The following is a 19,678-nucleotide window of genomic DNA, read 5'->3' on the forward strand; positions in this document are numbered from 1 at the left end:
CACCCCCGCCCCCCGGCGTCGCTTCGTCCGGGACGCACGGTCCGCGGGCGTCATCCCTCCCTCGGAGTCAGAATCCAGGGAATGCTTGGTTCCCGGCCGCACGTGGTTGGCGCCGCCCACGCCGCCGCCCCCGGAGCGGGTTCCTGATTGGTCGGCGCGGTCCGGGAGGCGGGCAGGGGACGTCTTTGGGAAGCGCACCACTTCCCGAAGCGCCAGGCAGGAAGTCATCCCGTGTGTCGCTCGGGTGCCGGCTGCGGTGACAGGAGAGCCCTCCGGCGGGCACCGGGGCACCGGGCGGGCGGGCGTGCGCTCCGGTCCCGCTGCACTTTGCGCGGCGGCCTCCCCCCCAGTCCACCCTCGCAGCGCCACGGCCCGCTCCGCCGGCCTCGATCCCGGCGCGGGGGGACGCTCCTGCCAGCTCCCCCCCGAGTCGCTTCTCCGGGGGCAGCGACCCAGGCTCGGCCTGGGCCTCCGGCTGGGGATCTGGCTCGGTGTTGCTGCTGCTGCTGCTGCTGCACAACCGCGACCGGTCTCGTCCTCCTCCTCCCCGTCGCGTGCGCCCTGCTGGCGGTGAGCGGTCGAGAGCCCCGTCCGGAGCGGCTGCCCGGGAGCCGGGACTAAGACATCTGCTGCTCCGCGTCGCCGCCTCCTGCTATGTCCCCGACCGTGTCTCACAAGGACAGCAGTCGGCAGCGGCGGACGGGCATGTTCAGCCACGCTCTGGACATGAAGAGCGGCCCGCTGCCGCCCGGCGCCTGGGATGACGGCCACGCGGACGCGGTGGGCGGGGAAGGGGACCGAGAAGCCCTCCTAGGGGACGCGGGCCCGAGCGACTACTCCCCCAAAGCCCCGCGGAGCTACAGGGCCGAGCTGGGCAGCATCCTGCTGCTGCTCTTCCTCTACGTGCTGCAGGGCATCCCCCTGGGCCTGGCGGGGAGCATCCCGCTCATCCTGCAGAGCAAGAACGTCAGCTACACGGACCAGGCTTTCTTCAGTTTCGTCTTCTGGCCCTTCAGTCTGAAGCTGCTCTGGGCACCGTTGGTGGACGCCGTCTACTTGAAGAGCTTCGGCCGCCGCAAGTCCTGGCTGGTCCCGACCCAGTACATCCTGGGGGTCTTCATGATCTACCTGTCCACCCAGGTGGACCGTCTGCTCGGAAATACGGACGGCGGGGCCCCCGACGTGGTCGCCCTCACGGTGACCTTCTTCTTGTTTGAATTCCTGGCCGCCACGCAGGACATCGCCGTGGACGGTTGGGCGTTAACGATGCTGTCCCGGGAAAATGTGGGCTACGCTTCCACCTGCAATTCTGTGGGCCAGACGGCGGGCTACTTCCTGGGCAATGTTTTGTTTTTGGCTCTTGAGTCGGCTGACTTTTGTAACAAGTATTTGCGGTTTCAGCCTCAGCCCAGGGGAATCGTCACCCTTTCAGGTAGTGTACCTTAATGTTAATACAGTACTGCTAAGTTTATTTTGCGATCACGACGGAACTTTTGATGGGATCTCTCTTTTGGCTGCATTTAATTTCTTTTTAATGATGCGCAGGATATTTTGCTTCATTTCCCTTTAAAAATTAGCGCAGTATTGGCGCTCATGATGAGGTTTTTCACACATGCATATATGTACTTCACGCCCTCTTCCATAACACATCCCTCCCTCCTCCTCCCTCCCTCTTCCTTCAAACAGCATTCTGAGTTCAAGATCCGTGGGCGTTTGCCTGATGTACAGGTGCACAGTTTAAAAATATTCACACTTTAAGCACGGGTCCCATTTTTTTCTTTTGTGTGTTTGTGGATTGAGATTTCTGGCCCCTTCTGATCTATTTCCACCTTCGTTTCACAAGTAGCCCTCATCCAGCAGTCTGCTGAGTGGCAAGGGGAGCTAGTGTGAGCATTCTTAAGTTGGCTAAGCGACAGGGCCTCCTGCAAATCAGAGTGCCTGCCAAGTAGGAACCATGGAGATGAACACTGGAACGGCCCAGAACAGCCAGCCATTGACTGTGGTAGAGATAGCAGGTGCCATTATTCATGGTTGGTTCTTTTCTTAGGCCGGATGCTGTTTTTTGAATAGCTGTTTGAATTGCTGGAATGTGAACTTTGTTTTCCAGAAGATTCTAAAATGGCTTGCTTTAGCGTTTGACTTTCCTGTCTCTAGTGGACTTTTGATTTTGTTTAAACATTTTGGGTTGAAGAGTTTTAGATTTTAATGCCTACACATGTCACATTAACTAGTTTTGAGGTCTCTGTAACTTGGTAATAGTGAAACTATAGTCTATGGATTCTGTTTCTATTTGTGTGCCCCTGGTGCTGGGAAATGAACCCAGCACTCCTGCGTGAAAGGCAAACTGTGGTAAGTCCCTATCCCATTAACCAGTGGGATTTTTTTTTCCTTTTCCAGCCCTCTCAGTGCTAGGGCAATTGACCTTTGTCTAGTCCTTAGTTTTTTAAAGGAGTCTGGACTGGTATCAAACTTCCATCCTTCTCAGGATCCACATACTTAAATCATGCACCACCGTGACCAGTTTAACTAGCTAATGGTTTTGAGGAATTTAAAGAAGATGGGGTCAGCCAGGTGGTGGTAGTGCATGCCTTTAATAACCCCAGCACTCATGGAGGCAGGTCTCAGTGAGTTCAAGGCCAGCCTAGTCTACCAAGTGAGTTCCAGTCCAGCCAGGACTGTTACACAGCAAAAACAAAAAACATGGAATCATATGAAATACCATTGCCTAGGTAGATAAAGAGATAAATACACACTATCTAGAAAACCTCCGTATTAGAATCCATAACTTAAAAACAGAAAAGCCAAGGGCTTGAGAGATGACTCTGATTAAGAACTCTTGTTTTTGCAGGGGTCCTGAGTTTGGTTCCTAGTACTCATGTAGCAGCTTTTAACCCTTTGTAACTCTAGTTTCAGGGAATCCAGTACCCTATTGTGGCTTCCACGGACACCAGAAACACAAAGTGCATTCACATACAGGCGAAACACTAATTTTACTCATGAAAGTAAAGAAACCTTTAATTTTTTATTTCTGTGATTAATTACAGGTACTGTAGAAGGAATATTCCGGGAAAGAACAGTTTGGACATTTAGAAACAGCAATCTACAGAACACACTGAGAACAGGAACGATGGGATGAGATAAAATCTTGAGGAAACAAAACCTTGGTTCCCCTGACTGGCTTTTTCACAGCTTCAGGACAGTCCCAAACTCAGAAGTAGGCTTTTTCTTTTCTTATACCCATTGTTTTTCAAGAACCCTCACAGACAAAGAGAGACCCTTTAAGCAGCAAGGGGTAAGAAATTCACAAGGACACACACACAAAAAAGATCCATTTGTTTCTTCATTTTTATGCTGAGGAAACTGCTGTCAAGCTGCTAATTAGAGACATGAACTTGGAGGTTAGATGTTCCATGGCTCTTACTTAATCTAATATTTTGCCTATCATTGGTAGGAAGTTAGAAAAAACCTCAAGGAAAACCTTAAGATCTCTGTATGTGCTGATGAGGCTGCTTTTGTTGTTTTTCAGACAAATACAGCACTGTGTCTCCATATATCTGAAAACTCACCCACTTTTAGATTTCCTGGTTCGCAGAAATGATAGGATAAAGTTTTAATTTTTTTATTTTTTTATTTAATTTTAAATAGCTTGCTTCACATGTCAATCCCAGTTCCCTCTCCCTCCCCTCCTCCTACACCCCCCACCATCCCTCCCAGCCTCCCACCCTATCCCCACTTCCTTCCACATAGGGGATATCCAGAGTCTGTCATTTCACTCAGGGCAGGGTCCAGGCACTCCCCTAAGAGTCCAGGCTGCGAGAGCATCCCTCTTTGTGTTATGGACACACGAAGTCCATTTGTATTCCAGGGATAAACACTGATCTACTGCCCAGGGCCCCATAGGTTGCCCAGGCCTCCTCACAAAGTTTAATTTTTTAACTGACTGAGGCTGAGCCACCATGTGGGTTCTGAGGACCAGATGTGGGGTCCTCTGGAAGAGCAGCCAGTGCTCCTAACTGCTGAGCCACCTCTCCCTCCCCTACATGACTTTTAAATTTGTTTTTAAAAGAAGTATGCCTCTAATGAATAACTCATTTTTCTCTCCATGCTTGCCAGCATTTGGTATTCTTGGTGTTTTTCACTTTACTGTGAGAGTTTCATAAGTTAGGTTTACAGAATAATATGAGTTATAAAGGAATATTTAATCTGATGTGTTTTAATTTTGATTTTTGGGATAGTCTTAGGCAGTCCTGGCTACTCTGGTCACTGTGTAGACCAGGCTGGCCTCAAACCCAGAAAGACCCGCCTGCCTTGGCCTCTGCCTCCCACGTGTCAGGATTAAAGGTGTGTGCTACCTTGCCTGGTCACAATATCCCTAAGAAGCTGTCACCCTGTAAGATTGGTGTTGGAGAATATCCATAGCATGAAGTGCCAGTCACTGTAAAATTACACCGTGAGCTCCACAGTGACACCACATATTAAGATATGTAAGACTAATTCTAAAAATCTTTGGGGTTGATACATTGTTTATTTATGTGTGTGTATGTGCGCGTGCACACTTACGTCCATGTGTCTGTGGAGGTCAGAAGACAGCTTTGTGGAGTGGCTGAACCGTCTTGGCAGGTCTCTGACCCTGAGCTTCCAATGAGTTGTACTGCTCTTCTCCTTATGAAGTGTATGTGTGTCTGTAAATGTTTTCTTTCTCTGCATAGCACTGGCTGTCCTTGAACTTGCTCTTTAGTCCAGGCTAGCCTCAAACTAGATACACCTGCCTCTACCTCCAGAGTGCTGGGACCAAAGGCATGCACCACCATTGCCTGACCAGCCTTTATATTTTTACTCACCAGTGGTAAATTGCTACACATTTTGAAACCTGCATTCATGGAGGCATTAGGCAAGCTCTTGTAGGCACTTTAGAATATTCAGTTAAAAGTCATGTTTGTGAAGGGTGGACGTCAGCTCTGCCATCGTGGTCATGTTGGAGAGCTGATGGTATACTCTCACAGTGATTGGTACTCTGTGTACACTGTACTCGGGAAGTGATGTAGATACCAACAGTCGCAGTCAGTGTGTTTGGTGGCTGTGCTGCAGCCGAGGTTAAGCCTTTCTTTCTGAGCTGCTGGCTTTCGTCCCCACTGCACTTTTTTCTGGCTCTGTGAGGGTCCCATGCGGCTGCTTCCTGTTCTTCATGCTGTTGTTTTTCCCTCCAAGCTCCAGAAGTCAGCAACAGTCTTTCCTGTGCATACAACACCCATCTGTTGACATTGCCATAAAGGGATTCAAATTCTAGGTGCAGATTTGTTTTTGTTAAAATCGCTAAGATTGCAAAGCACTTTCCTTGAGAAGTGAGGCTCTTAACCTAAAGTGTAACTGAAGACTCCATACTTTTCATTTAATTCTTTTTTGTTTGTTTTCTGTTTTGTTTTTATTTTTGGAGACAGGGTTTTTCTATATAGACCTGGTCATTTAATTCCTACCAAAAACTTTTAATTGGAATTCCTGTGGGCAGCCTTTATTAAGGCACCCCCCAAAAACTTTCTTAATGAAAATACTGCCGTAAGTGAAACTCTAAACACATCATCATTTGTCTCCTTTTAAGATTCAATATTTTTTTATTTTCATTTGTGTACGTGAGGGTGGGTGAGTATACACGTGAGTGCAAGTGTACTTGGAGGCCAGAGGCACACTGGAGCTGGACTTACAGGCCACCAGGAGTGAGTACTGGGAACACTTTGAGACAAATGTGTTCGGGTCTGAGCCAAGGGGCAACTCTAAAGCCAGGTTCTTGGTGAGCTCAGACAGCACTTGGCAGTTTATCATACAGAGGGGACTTGTGTAAAAATGCTTCATATATTTATATCGTGTGATATGTGCTCTATTCTGGCCTGTGCATAATGAGGATTCTTGTAGATGATTCTCTCTAACCCATACGTTTGTTAAAAGCTCTTTCCGTGAAACAGTCCAGACAGCTTATCATGTCTACATCTGTCATCTACAGATACTGCAAAGAGGTTAATCTTTATTAAAGAGATTAAACATGATCAAAAGTTTAGAAATAAAAAAAAATTTACATTATGAGCTGGCAAAGAGAGCTCAGTAGGTACTAACTGTGCAAGACTAACCATCTGAGTTCAATCCATTCAATCTACTGTGGAAACAGACACCCTCCCTTCCCCAGGGCTGTTCTGACCTCTGCATGAACCTGCACCTGCATTCTGACACACACACACGCGCGCGCGCGTGCGCGCGCGCACACACACACGCACACGCACACGCACACACACTCACTTCGGGAAGGAGATTTTGAAGCAAATAATCACGTGGTTGGTTTGGTATGAAGTGTTTAGCTTTTTTATTTAAAAGCAGGGCTACATATATGGGGTTGGCTTCAAACTCACTGTTTAATGAAGGATGACCTCAACTGTTGATTCTTCTGACTCTGCGTCCCAAGTGCTAGCATTACAGGGATGTTTCAGCACACCTGGCTACTTTTCTTTTTTGAGGCAGTCTTGCTTGGCTGGCCTTGAATTAACTTTGTAGCCCAAGCTAGCCTCAAACACTCTTGTGTCAGCCTCCTGAGTGCTGGGAGTACAGGCATGCACCACCGTGCTTGTTCAATCATGCACTCCTTATCATCTAAATTGCCACAGTTTAGCACAGGAGATACTTGGGTATAGAAGTATAACTAATGAACCTTATGTGATGTGAAAACAATTTCTTTCCTCTACCTAAAAAAATTTAATTACATCTGTAACCCACCCCTCAAGGTAAGTATCAGTCAGTTTTGCCTATTTGTCTATAGAGTCAGAACTATTTCATTTATCTGCTATGACTCAAAGTTTACAGCATAAAATTTAATGTATTTTGCTTAAGGAAAGTTGTATTTTATTTAGTACCAATGAAGTTACATTTCAAAAATTAATTATAGACTAAAACATTCTGAATTTCAGATTTTCTTTTTTTCTGGGGAACTGTATTTTTAATAACAACGACATTAGTAGCTCTTCTGAAAAAAGAAAACAAAGAAGTGTCAGTAGTAAAAGAAGAGACACAAGGGATCACAGATACTTACAAGCTACTGTTTGCAATCGTAAAAATGCCAGCAGTTCTGGCATTTTGCCTTCTGATTCTGACTTCAAAGGTAAGATTTTAAAACAAATTTATCATTATCATGGAATACTTTCAATGTCTTTTCATAAGTCCCCTTCTAGTACCATAGGATTTAACAATGGAAAGCAATATTTCCTGCCTATTAAGTACATTTTTAAAGTGATGATCAGATATCACTTCTCAGTAAGCTGTATGTCTTGGAAGCTTGAAGTTACACCCATGTGAAAATACTGTTACAGTAGTAATGGTTGGATGAGAATGAACACCTTGAAGTGACAACAGCTTTCTACTGCTATAAGGAGCGTGCCCTTAGCATTGTGGTAGTAAAGTCATTCAGGGTGAATGTGGCTTACAAAAATAAGGAAGTGTATGAGTATTTAAAAATATACTGTTTTTTTTAAATACTGAAAGGAAATCCACAAATGGAATTGCTTCATTAAGATGTCTTTGCTTAGTCAGGTGGTGGTGGCCCACACCTTTAATCCCAGCACTCACGAGGCAGAAGCTGACAGATCTTTGAGTTCAAGACAGCCTGGTCTACAGAGCAAGTTCCAGGACAGCCAGGACCACACACACCGCCCCTCCCCGCAAGTCTTTACTTAGCCAGATGTGGCTAATGCCTGTGGTCCCAGTATGGGGGAGGTTGAGGCAGGAAGATCAATTCAGGGTAGGTCTCAGTTTTGTAGCCCTAAAACTTTTAAAGATATTATGCCAGAAGCAAGGTAAGTATATTTTGCTATAATAGACTGTACCATATTCCCAGAGTCTAGACTTTTACAGTAATTTTTAAAATCCATCTACATGAACACTCTACAGCTGTCTAGAGTAAATCCTGTAGCTTCATTGCTTTCATTTTAATGAGTTGCTCCTCTTTAATGATGGAGAAGTAGTTAGAAGAAAGACTCAGGAATGATAAATTATATTCAGTCACGTCATTTAGAAATGAACACTTTTTGGCTTGTTCCTTTGTTTTCTATTGTTTTTGAGATTGGGTCTCAGCCTACAGCCCTTGCTTGCGTAGAACTCACTGTGTAGGCCAGGCTGACCTTGAACTCACAGAGATCTTCCTGCCTCTGCCTTTGGTGTGCTGGTTTTTTTTTTTGAGCTCCTTTTCTCTATTGTATGTGTGCATGTATCAGTATATATACATACCTTATATATATGTTTACACAACAGTTCAAAAGTAGAATTGAATCATATTGTGTATAATTTTATAATTCTTTTTGTCTTATTCCAGACATATCCCTATATCACTCAGTATTTCAATAGCTACATTAATAGTCACAGTATATAAATTTACTATGGGTTTTTTAGTGAGACAATATTATATAGTCCAGTGGCCGACTTTAAACTTAGTATGTAGCTAATAATGATGTTGAATAGTTTTTAAAACATTTATTTATTTTTATATGTGTATGGGTGTTTTGTTTGAATGTATATATGTACACATGTATGCAGTGCCTGTGGAGGCCAGAAGAGGGAGTTGGATCCCCTGGAACTTAAGTTACAGATGGCTGTGAACTGCCACATGGGTGCTGGGAACTGAACCCAGGTCCTCTGGAAGAGCAGCCAGGGCTCTTAACAGCTTAGTCTTCTTCCAAGCTGAATGCTGAATGTGCAACTCCCTTCCTCCGTCTCCCAAGGGTTAGGTCTGTAGTGTGCATCCCGTATATCTTATGTTAAGATTTATAGTGGTAGTTTGTTCATTCCGTTACTCTAAATTCCATGTATGAATATGCCAGTGTTTATTTTTCAAGAGCTGTGTAGGTGACTGTGGTTTACTGTGAATAGTACTTCTGTAAATATTCATGTAGGTGATTTTTTTGTGAGCATATATTCTTATTACCAGGTTATAGAAATTACATAATATGTACGTCTAGGCAGCTTTTTAAAATAGTTGCTCTGCTAGGACAGTGAGGTAGGGCCAGAGAGACCTGTAGGGCCTGAGCAGTTTCTTTTCAGAGTCCTGTCTACTCGGGTGAAGCCGGGAAAGAAATTCTGTTTTCAGGGCGAATCAGTGTAAAACAGTTGGAAAATTGGAGGAGCTTAGGGAAATGAGATCATAGGCTGATACCTGAGATGCATTGGATGGGAATAAAGCTCATAAGGTAACAACTTAGTCACAAGATTTGCAGGGGGGTTAAGATGCTGTTACAGTAAAGAAAAGTTAGTAGTCTTTTGGGATTGCCAGCAAGTGTCTGGGAAATGAGTGGGACTGTACTGCAAGGTGTTACAGATTAGTCATTATGCATGGCTCATTGTATCTTGACATTCTTACTTTAAAATCATTACCTAAAAAGGATTTCTCTGTATAGGGAGTCTTTACAGCAAATGTTAATTGCATAGCAATTCCTTTTCTCCCTCTTAGTTAATACTGTCTTTTGAGAACTTCAAAAGTGAGCACCGACTCTCCCTCATTCCCGCACTGTCTCCCTTCTCCAAAGCCTCCCACGTTCCAAATTCAGGATTCTTCATCATCATCTTCTTCCTTCTTTCCTTCCTACTTCTTTTCGAGAAAAGGTTTCACTGTGTTGTGTAGCCCTGGCTGTCCTGCATCTCACTCTGTAGTAGACCAGGCTGGCCTCAGACTCACAGAGATCAACCTGCCTCTGCCTCCGCCTCCTGAGTGCTGGGATTGAAAGTGTGAGTCAGCACCTCCTGGCTTCATGATATCTTCTTTGTTACTGTATGTGCATATGCATATATGTGCATATATAATCCACTGAGCCCTTTTAAAAGCTTTACTTGTGTGTTTGTGTGTCCAGGGCTGACCTCTTAGGATTAGACAACCTCTGTGGGAAGTTGTACTGGGAGGAGACTAATTCTCCCTCTCTCAACAGTCATTGACTACCTGTGGCTCTTCATCTAGGAGTGGAATCTTGTGGAATTTCCCTTGTCTATGCTATCAGGTTAAGTTGTGTTGTTATTATACTGGTCCTATTTAGGCAGCTGTATTTTTCTCATTTTGTAAATTTTACTTATTTTTATTTATGTGCATTGGTGTTTTGCTTGGCTGTCGGATCCCCTGGAAATGGAAATACAGACAATTGTGAGCCGCCATGTGGGTGCTGGGAATTGAAACCAGGTCCTCTGGACGAGCAGTCAGTGCTCTTAACCAGTGAGCCATCTCTCCAGCTCCTAGGCAACTATGTTTTAACAGCTCCCCTGTCGTACCTAAGAGGCTTTCACAGCAGATGCTCTGTTGTTTCGAGTGTTCTGCTCTTTCCACCTCCTCTTCCTCAGCTTCCCCTGAGCCTTCCTGGTAAGTAAGATGTGTCAGTTGGGGTTGGACACCACACGTTCAGTTGCTCTCTGCGTTTCTGACTAGTCGTGGAGCTCTCTTTAGTCTCCGTCTGTTGCAAACAGAAACTTACTATGGGTTTAAGGAGCCGTATTCAGAATGTAGTTAGAGAAAATGCTCTGATTTAGGAAAATGGCAGTGATCTGTTTTCCTCTCAGGTCTCAGCTCTGTGATCTCTCCACTCACAGATAGCTGTCTAGGTTTATAGTACTAGGCGTGTATTTCCCACTGTTGAGTGAGCCCTAAGTCTGATTAGATACTGTTTATTACTCGCTAAATGAAAGTGTCACCATTGCGCCATTTCAGATATCTTTCCAGTCCAGTTCCTGTTGTGGTTCATAGACTTTACAGTGAGGTAGGACAGCTGGCAGTTTAAACAGCACTGTCTGATACTGTGAGACCCAGTCCTGGGGTGGGGGGCTTCCAGATCAGTTCTTGTGCCGAATGTCTTGTTTTTCTGCTAGGATCTCACTATGTATTTCTGACTGAGGTAGAACTCCCTGTGTAGACCCATTGGCCTCAAACTCACAGATTCCCAGCTCTCTCTGCCTCCCTTGGGTTAAAGGCTGGCGCCACTGTGCCCCGCCCTGTGCTGGAGTAAGGGGCTTCTTCTCCTTTCCTGTTAGTTTTCCCTTTCTGTCCCCAGTTCCAGCTCTCTCACTTCCAACAGTGTGAGCTGATTGTTTCCCATCCTTGAAAACACTTAACTTAATTTTTACAATTCTGTCGAGTATGGGGGGCACCTTGTTATGTCTATAATTTGCATTTACTAGATGTTAAGGAAGTAGAACATCTTTCATGTTGTTTCTGCCTATTTGACTATCCAAAGTTGTGTTGATCTTTAAATTGTAAAAGGTATTGGCCGGGCGTTGGTGGCGCACGCCTTTAATCCCAGCACTTGGGAGGTAGAGGCAGGCGGATCTCTGTGAATTTGAGACCAGCCTAGTTTACAGAGCGAGTGCCAGGATGGGTTCCAAAGCTACACAGAGAAACCCTTGTCTTGGAAAAAAATATGTGTGTGCTTGTGTATGTCACACACACTGAACATATTATTTTGTTAGCTATGTATATTACAAATATCCCTACCATAAATCTTTTAAGAGTAAATGTTTAGTTATTTTACATATCTGAGTCATACAGAGGGAATATAATGCAAATGAGAATTATGCACTAATTATAATTAATCTTTGTGTTTTTCTTTTATGTGTGTGGGTGTTTTGCCTGCGTGTGTGTCTGTACACCACATGTATTCCTGGAGGTCAGAAGTGGGCATCAGATCCCCTGGGACTAGCGATGGTGGTGATTGTGAACCACATGTGGGTGCTGGGAATTGAACCAAGGTCCTCTGGAAGAGCAGCCAGTGCCATCTCTCCAGCTATACCTAAAGGCATGCCACTTCAGCCAACGGGGTTTTCCTTCTTTGAATAACAGAGTCTCACTGTGTAGCCCGGACTGTCCTGAAACTTACTGTATAGACTAGGATGGCTCATAGCAGTCTGCCGCCTGCTGCTGCTGCCTCATAAAGGCTGGGATTAAAGGCCTGGATTGAACTTTTTCAACATGGAAATTAGTTGTAATTAGAACTATCTGCAGTTCTACCACTATTGCATTTTCAATCGCTTTCACTATATAGAACTAGTAAACCATAGTGCAAAATATACCTTCTATAACTTGTCAGCTGTGCACTTGTGACTGACAGGGTCACTGATGAGACTGAAGGTTTTACAGGACTTGCGTGTGTTCTGACATGGGCCTCTCGTGTGTCGGAAGCTAACCCTCTCCTGTCCGTATGTTGCAGATTGGCTTTTCAGCAGCAGACGCCGTGACAGGCTTGAAACTGGTAGAAGAGGGGGTGCCTAAGGAGCACCTGGCCTTGCTTGCTGTCCCCATGGTGCCTCTGCAGATAATCCTGCCGCTGATCATCAGCAAGTACACCGCGGGTCCCCAGCCACTGAACATATTCTACAAAGCCATGCCCTACAGGTAATGACAGAGCCTGACACACAGCAGAGGTGTTGTGCCCGGGGTTGTGCAGCGCAGAGGAGAGCGTGCGGGAGGGAGGGACCAGGGAGGGAGGCATGGCGCGGCTCCAGTGTCGGTGTCACTAGATAGATCCACTTTTTCTCTTTCTAGCCTTCTAGCATGTCCTTTTGTTATTGGGGGCGTGGCAGCATTTTACTTTATTTAGTTGTTGTTTTGAGCAATGTCTCACTGTTTGTGTAGCCCTGGCTGTTATGGAATTTACTGTGTAGACCAGGCTGACCTGAAGCTCAGAGATCCATTTGCCTCTGTCTCCTGCTCCAGCCATTTTATTTATTTTTATTTCTTTGGTTGTTCGAGACAGGGTTTCTCTGTATTGTTTGGAGGCTGTCCTGGAACTGGCTCTGTAGACCAGGTTGACCTCGAACTCACAGAGATCCTCCTGCCTCTGCCTCCTGAGTGCTGGGATTAAAGGCGTGAGCCACCAACACTTGGCTGCCCCAACCATTTTTAAGACAGATTACTTTTTCATGTACAATGGATGTCAACTCATGTTTCTTTCTTTTGTAGATTATTGCTTGGATTAGAATATGCCCTACTTGTTTGGTGGACTCCTAAAGTAGAGCATCAAGGAGGATTCCCCATATATTACTATATCATAGTGCTGCTGAGTTATGCATTACATCAGGTGAGCTAAGAGGTAAACTGTTGAGTGAAATGATGGTGTGTGTGTGGTATGCAAATGATTATGTAAGTGGCTGGGCCCTTGGGCACACGTGTAAAGGCCAGAGCAGGATATTGGTTGTCTTACTCTATCATTCTCTGTGTTGCCTTGAAACAGGGTTTCTCACTAAACTGGAAGCTTGCCATTTTGGCGAGGTGACTGGTGATCTGCCTTTTTCTGCTCCAGAAGCTGGCGTTACAGGCACTCACTCATTCACGCATGAGCATCTGAACTCAAGTCCTCATAGTTGTAGAGGAAGTTTTCTTACATACTGAGCCATTTTCCAGTTCCTGAGAGAAAAATTTCATAGCTACTTCAATGAAGTTCAAGGTTTCCCCGTTAAGATTAACAATGAAATAATTTGATATGGGCCTCTCTAGTCTAATGTCTTTCAACTTAGTGTTAGTCATGCAAAGGAGTTTGTTTATCTATTCATTTTTCTTTAAATTGTTCCTTTATCAAGAATTTATTATATTTCAGAATTTATTACAGTGCTGACTAAGTTGACCCTTACTCTGTATACCGTGGTCCATTCTTAGATGTAGGGGAAAGTGTTTGTGTTTGCTTTGTTTTGAGATAGGGTCTGCCCATATGACCAAGCCTAGGTTTAAACTCACCGTGTAGCTCACATTGGTCTGCAACCGGAACTCCCATTGACTTTCCTGCCTCATCTCAGTCTTCCCCATGCTGGGACAGTAGGCGTAATCAACTTATCTTTTCTTAGGATAGAGGGAGGGATACTGGATTTAAGTAGTCTTTGACTTACAGTTTGTATTAAAAAAACTTTTGAAAGTAAGATATATAATAACTTCTTGATTTTTGACTGAAACTTGGACAGTCTCAACAGTCCCCGTCCTCGCCCCATACCATTAAATAATTTAGAGTCTAGGTATGGCAATGCCACACCTGTAATCCCAGCATTTTAGAGGTGGAGACAGAAAGATCTGGAGTTCACGGGCAGTCTTGGTGATGTAGTGAATTGGAGACTAGCCTAACTACATGAGACTCTGTCTCAAAAAAACAAAACAAAACCAGTCAGTCAGTCAATCAATAAAGACTTTCACAGTGGATCATATCTTACCAACTATATGTTTGTAAAATTATTGGGACCAGTATGTCAAATACATATTTCTGTTTTGCACAGAGTTAATACTAGGTACAAAATGGAAATTAAAAAGAAGCATTTGATCCAGTCAGTAGTCTCAATGTGTACCTAGGGAAAGAAGTATATGGACTACATTATTATAGTCCAAAGGCTTATCTATGTGGATTTTGATTTTTCTAGGAGAACTTCTTAAAGTACAGTCAGACTTTAAGGGAGAAAAAGATTCAATGCCTCTTAGACATGAGGAATGATGTGTGATATATGGCAGCAGCGTCATCATTTCTTTTTTTTTTTTTTTTTTTGGTTTTTATGAGACAGGGTTTCTCTGTATTGTTTTGGAGGCTATTGGTCCAGCCTGGCCTCGAACTCATAGAGATCCACCTGCCTCTGCCTCCCGAGTGCTGGGATTAAAGGCGTGTGCCATACCGCCCGGCTACGTCATCATTTCTGATGTGTTAATGACCTGGTGTTCCGTGACAGCAGCTGTCCTGAGTGCTGAGTGTAATTGAGTCAGTCAAACCAAAGTTTTTGCCGTTAGTGCAGTTCATGTAGTAAGGGCATCAGCGAGCCCACTGTGAAAGGCAGCTGCTCAGTTTCGTGGGACTTACTGCCTTCCGTGCAATGTGACTTTTCTCCACGCTTAGCTGCCCCAGCCCCTCATACCCACTTTGGAATCCCATTTTTATAAACACTTCATGGAGCACTCCTCAGAGGAATATTGTTTTGGAAATAATTTCTACCTTTCTAATGAAGGGTTAATTAATTTTTGCCCCTTTTTGGTTATGTTTGAGACTGTTTGTCCCAGACCAGCCTTAAACTTGAAATCATCCTGCCTCTGCCTCCCAGGTGCTAGGATTAAAGATGTGTGTTTCCATTCCTGTCTCTCAGTTTTTATCACCTGAGGCTTTTTTTCCCTGTCTCTCTCTAATTTGTTTTACAAATTTTGAGATGATATTCTTCAACATCATTTATCAAAATTTTTGGAGTATGCTACATATCCATATTTTGTTGTTTACTTCAGTAATATGGATGTATAAGTGTATATATGCATATATGATACATTTAGGTGCACATATATGATATATTTAGGTGCACACATATGATACATTTAGGTGCACACATATGATACATTTAGGTGCACACATGATACATTTAGGTGCACACATATGATACATTTAGGTGCACACATATTATACATTTAGGTGCACATATATGATACATTTAGGTGCACACATATGATACATTTAGGTGCACACATATGATACATTTAGGTGCACATATGTGATACATTTAGGTGCACACATGTGATACATTTAGGTGCACACATGATACATTTAGGTGCACACATATGATACATTTAGGTGCACACATGATACATTTAGGTGCACACATGTGACACATTTAGGTGCACACATATGATACATTTAGGTGCACATATATGATACACTTAGGTGCGCACATGTGACACACTTAGGTGCACACATATTATACATTTAGGTGCACATATATGATACACTTAGGTGCGCACATGTGACACACTTAGGTGCAGGACCAGTGAGAACTGTGTTTTATACGTCCCGCAATGCCGCCTTTCCTGTCACTTCCCCTTGGTCCCCTTTGCCTGTAAATGCAGAATGAGTCTTTTATCTTTGTCCTAGGAGCACAGTGTGTGCACTTCTAGTATGTTTTATCTTAAGCCTTTATTTCCTGTTTCTCCAGTGTATAATATATTCAAGGGAATAGTAGTAATTTTTAAATTCATCTTTATGCCATCATGTTCTTAAAGTATGGCTTATATAGTGTGTACTCCATAAATTTTGGTTGAATTGAATTCAGTAAACATTATGAAAATTAATTTTAAGTTTTATGATTTTGATATTCCTAATACAAGGCATAGTTTTACGAGTCTGACCATAGAAGTCAGAAAACAGGACTGCATAGTTTATGCTTCCCGCCTGTGTCCCATGCTCAATGCCAAATACCCTACACACACACACACACACACACACACACACACACACACACACGCAGACACACGCGCACACACACCTGCAGACACACGCAGACAAGAAAACCTCCTTCCACCATTCCAGTGTCCCCTTCTTTTATAGGTCACGCTGTACAGCATGTACGTGTCGATAATGGCTTTCAATGCCAAGGTCAGTGACCCTCTTATTGGAGGAACGTACATGACGCTCTTAAACACTGTTTCTAACCTGGGAGGAAACTGGCCGTCTACAGTAGCGCTTTGGCTCGTGGATCCCCTCACAGTGAAGGAGTGTGTAGGAGCGTCAAACCAGAATTGTCGAACACCTGATGCTATCGAAGTAAGTGTGTCTTAATTTCTAGCATGAAAATGGATTTTTTTTAGCTCTGTCATAATTAAGAGTAGTTATAAATTTGTATCTGTAAGACTAACTTAGGTAAAGGTGCTTCCTTCTCAGCCAAAGAGCAGTCTCCCCCATACTGAGGGTTGCTGAACTGCTCAGAAATGCAAAAATCATAGCTAACGTTTACAGTGCTAAGAAAGGGAATCCTGGCTCTTCACACACAGCAACTGTAGGTGAAGCTGAATGCTGAGTGTTTCATTGGTAAATTACCTCAAAGTAATATTACTCATGGACCAGCCGTGATCAGGCAGAGACACGCAGGTCTCCATGAGCTCCAGGCCAGCCTGGTCTACATAGGGAGTTCCAGAACAGCCGAGGCTACATCATAATGAGACCACAATTGTCTCAGATAGGCCAAATTAATTTTGTTGGTAATGTCTTCACATTTTCTTTAGCGCGGGGGGGGGCAGGTTTCAAGGCAGGATTTCTCTGGAACTAGCTCTTGTAGACCAGGTTGGTCTCAAACTCACAGAGATTCGCCTGCCTCTGCCTCTTGAGTGCTGGGATTACCGCCCGGCCACATTTTCAAATATGAAAATTCCATTTTTATCACTATGGTTTGCAGTAAGTGCTCAAAGTTGTTTTTAATTCTACTAGTAGCATTGAAGAAATCAATTTCATGAACATAGACAGACACCGTGGCATATGCTTATAATCCCAGAACTTGGGAGCCTGAGGTGGGAGAATTGTGAATTTGAGGCCAGTCTGTTTTTCACGTAAGTCCAACCGTCTTTAAAACCAAAGAAACAAACAGACATCAATATAGCCTACCATTTGAAATAAGTGAAATATTGAAGTCTTTTTCTCAAAAAGTGTATTTTATTAGTCTCCTTAGTTACAAAGTAGAAACATTAATTATTGAATACTTCTATAATGAAATCACAGAATATGGGTCCAAGATACAGCTCATTTGCCTAGCATGCACAAAGTTCTGGGTTTTACACACAAAACCAAGCTCAGTGATGTATGCCTGTAATCCCAGCAGTTGAGTTGTAAGGAAGAGAGTCAGACGTTGAGGGTATCCTCAAGTACGTACTTCAAAGCTAGTCTAGGTTATCTTAGAACCTGTCTCTATAAAGCAAACAAGGGGGGAAAAAAGGAAAAAGTTATAGAATATTTGTTGCAATTTTGTTTTTATAGCTTTGCAAAAAGCTTGGCGGCTCATGTGTGACAGCCCTGGACGGCTATTACGTGGAATCCATTATCTGTGTTTTCATTGGATTTGGCTGGTGGTTCTTTCTTGGTCCAAAACTTAAAAAGCTACAGGACGAAGGACCATCTTCATGGAAGTGCAAGAGGAACAACTAATGCCAACATCAGTGGACATTCTAGAAGGTAATCATAGTTTAGTTTTATTGATAAAGCTATGATAATCAGTGTGTAGGCGTATAAAATGTTGTTTAATTTTAATTTAAAATGTCAAATAGTTGAAAAATAGAAATTTCTTTGTATGTTTGATCATATTTTTCCTTGCCTTATCATTGTATTTGATGTTTACTTAAGGCCAGGAAACAACTCTTTTGGTTGTATTACTTGATTTCTGTTAATGTACTGACCAAAGCATATTGTAAGCTGTGGTGGAATGGGTGGTTACCATGCTGCCAAGTATTGTGTTAGTACCTGCTGTTGAGTTGTATTTAACATTTTGGTACAATGTATCAAGTGGGACAAACCTTAATATCCAGGTACTAATTAGCTAGTTTGACCTTATGTTAATTCTCACTTTAAATTGTAAATTTGTAAGAATTTATGTGGACTCCGATGCAAAGAAAATGTAGACTATTAAAAACATTGAGTTGTTTTTCTGACCATAACCACATTGTACAAATGAATCTGTTAAAAATAACTATTTTAAATGTAATTTTTGCTTTTGTAAGCATGAAAGATTTATAAGAAGATTGTTCAAACTATTTTTTTATAAATGAAAGCTATGGTTTTTAATTTATTGATTTCCCTATTCCTCACTTTTGGGGACGCTATTTTGGTTTCTTGTTAACTCTTGCCCCTAGGTTTATGGTATGGTTTTTGTCACAAGTGTGTCATGGCACATAGACAACTAATGAGGGGGATCAAGTTTGTGGTTTGTGTGTTTATGGCTGACTTGTAAAAATAAAACCTAAATGTCATTCTTACTGTAGCTTTTTAATTACCGTGAGAAGAGAATGTAAACTTACAATTAAATAAAATTTCAATTAACTAACACCATAAATCTTAGAGCTACTGGTTTAAAGAGAGATTTTTATGCCATTGATAAATTACATCACTCTGTGGGTGATTATTATTGTTTATCGTTTTGGTTTTTCGAGACAGGTTTTCTCTAGAGCTATGGAGACTGTCCTGGAACTCACTCTGTAGACCAGGCTGGCCTTGAACTCACAGAGATCTGCCTGCCTCTGCCTCCTGAGTGTTGGGATTAAAGGCCTTAACTAAGTGCCTTATTTGTGAAAATATTCTCATAATTACTTATGCCAAATCAGGAATGGTATATCTGGTTCTTTTTCTTAAAGATTTATTTATTATGTATACAGTGTTCTGCCTGCATATATACCTACATGCTGGAAGATGGCACCAGATCTCATTATAGATGGTTGTGAGCCACCACGAGGTTCCTAGGAATTAAACTCAGGACCTCTGGAAGAGTAATCAATGCTCTCTCCAGTCCCCAGTTATTTCTATTTCTTAAAAACACATAGTTTTTTAGTATTTACTGTTGGATCAAGTCCAGAGTGTCTGTGTAAAATTTCAAGTATGAATTGAATGTGATCATTTTTTGTTTTGATTTGTTTTTCGAGGCACGGTTTCTTTGTGTAGCTTGACTGTCCCAGAGCTCTCTTTGTAGACCGGGCTGGCCTCAAACTCACAAGACATCCACTGGCCTCTACCTCCCAAATGCTGGGATTAAAGGCGTGCGCCACCACTGCCCAGCCTAAGTTAATAACTTTTGATGAAAGAAGGCCAAGGAGTTGCTCTCTCCCCTAAACTATAACCCTAGCCCTTGGATCTTTTTTGAAATAGTGTCTGCTATGTAGCCTAGGATGACCTCAAATTTGCCTTAGTCCTCCTGCTTTGAC

General features: G+C 43.1%; 1 protein-coding gene across 1 annotated transcript; it reads left to right on the forward strand.

Moving 5' to 3' along the window:
• The first annotated feature begins 204 nt into the window (after positions 1–204).
• Slc33a1 (solute carrier family 33 member 1) lies at positions 205–18,809 on the forward strand. Its single transcript, XM_005077931.4, has 6 exons — positions 205–1,432; positions 6,948–7,138; positions 12,207–12,391; positions 12,959–13,076; positions 16,329–16,544; positions 17,748–18,809. The coding sequence occupies exons 1-6, from the start codon at positions 655–657 to the stop codon at positions 17,913–17,915; spliced, it is 1,656 nt and encodes a 551-aa protein (XP_005077988.1). The 5' UTR covers positions 205–654; the 3' UTR covers positions 17,916–18,809.
• Positions 18,810–19,678: the final 869 nt, after the last annotated feature.

Source organism: Mesocricetus auratus, unplaced genomic scaffold (assembly GCF_017639785.1).
Source record: "Mesocricetus auratus isolate SY011 unplaced genomic scaffold, BCM_Maur_2.0 Super-Scaffold_100011, whole genome shotgun sequence".
NCBI classification, from domain to species: domain Eukaryota; kingdom Metazoa; phylum Chordata; class Mammalia; order Rodentia; family Cricetidae; genus Mesocricetus; species Mesocricetus auratus.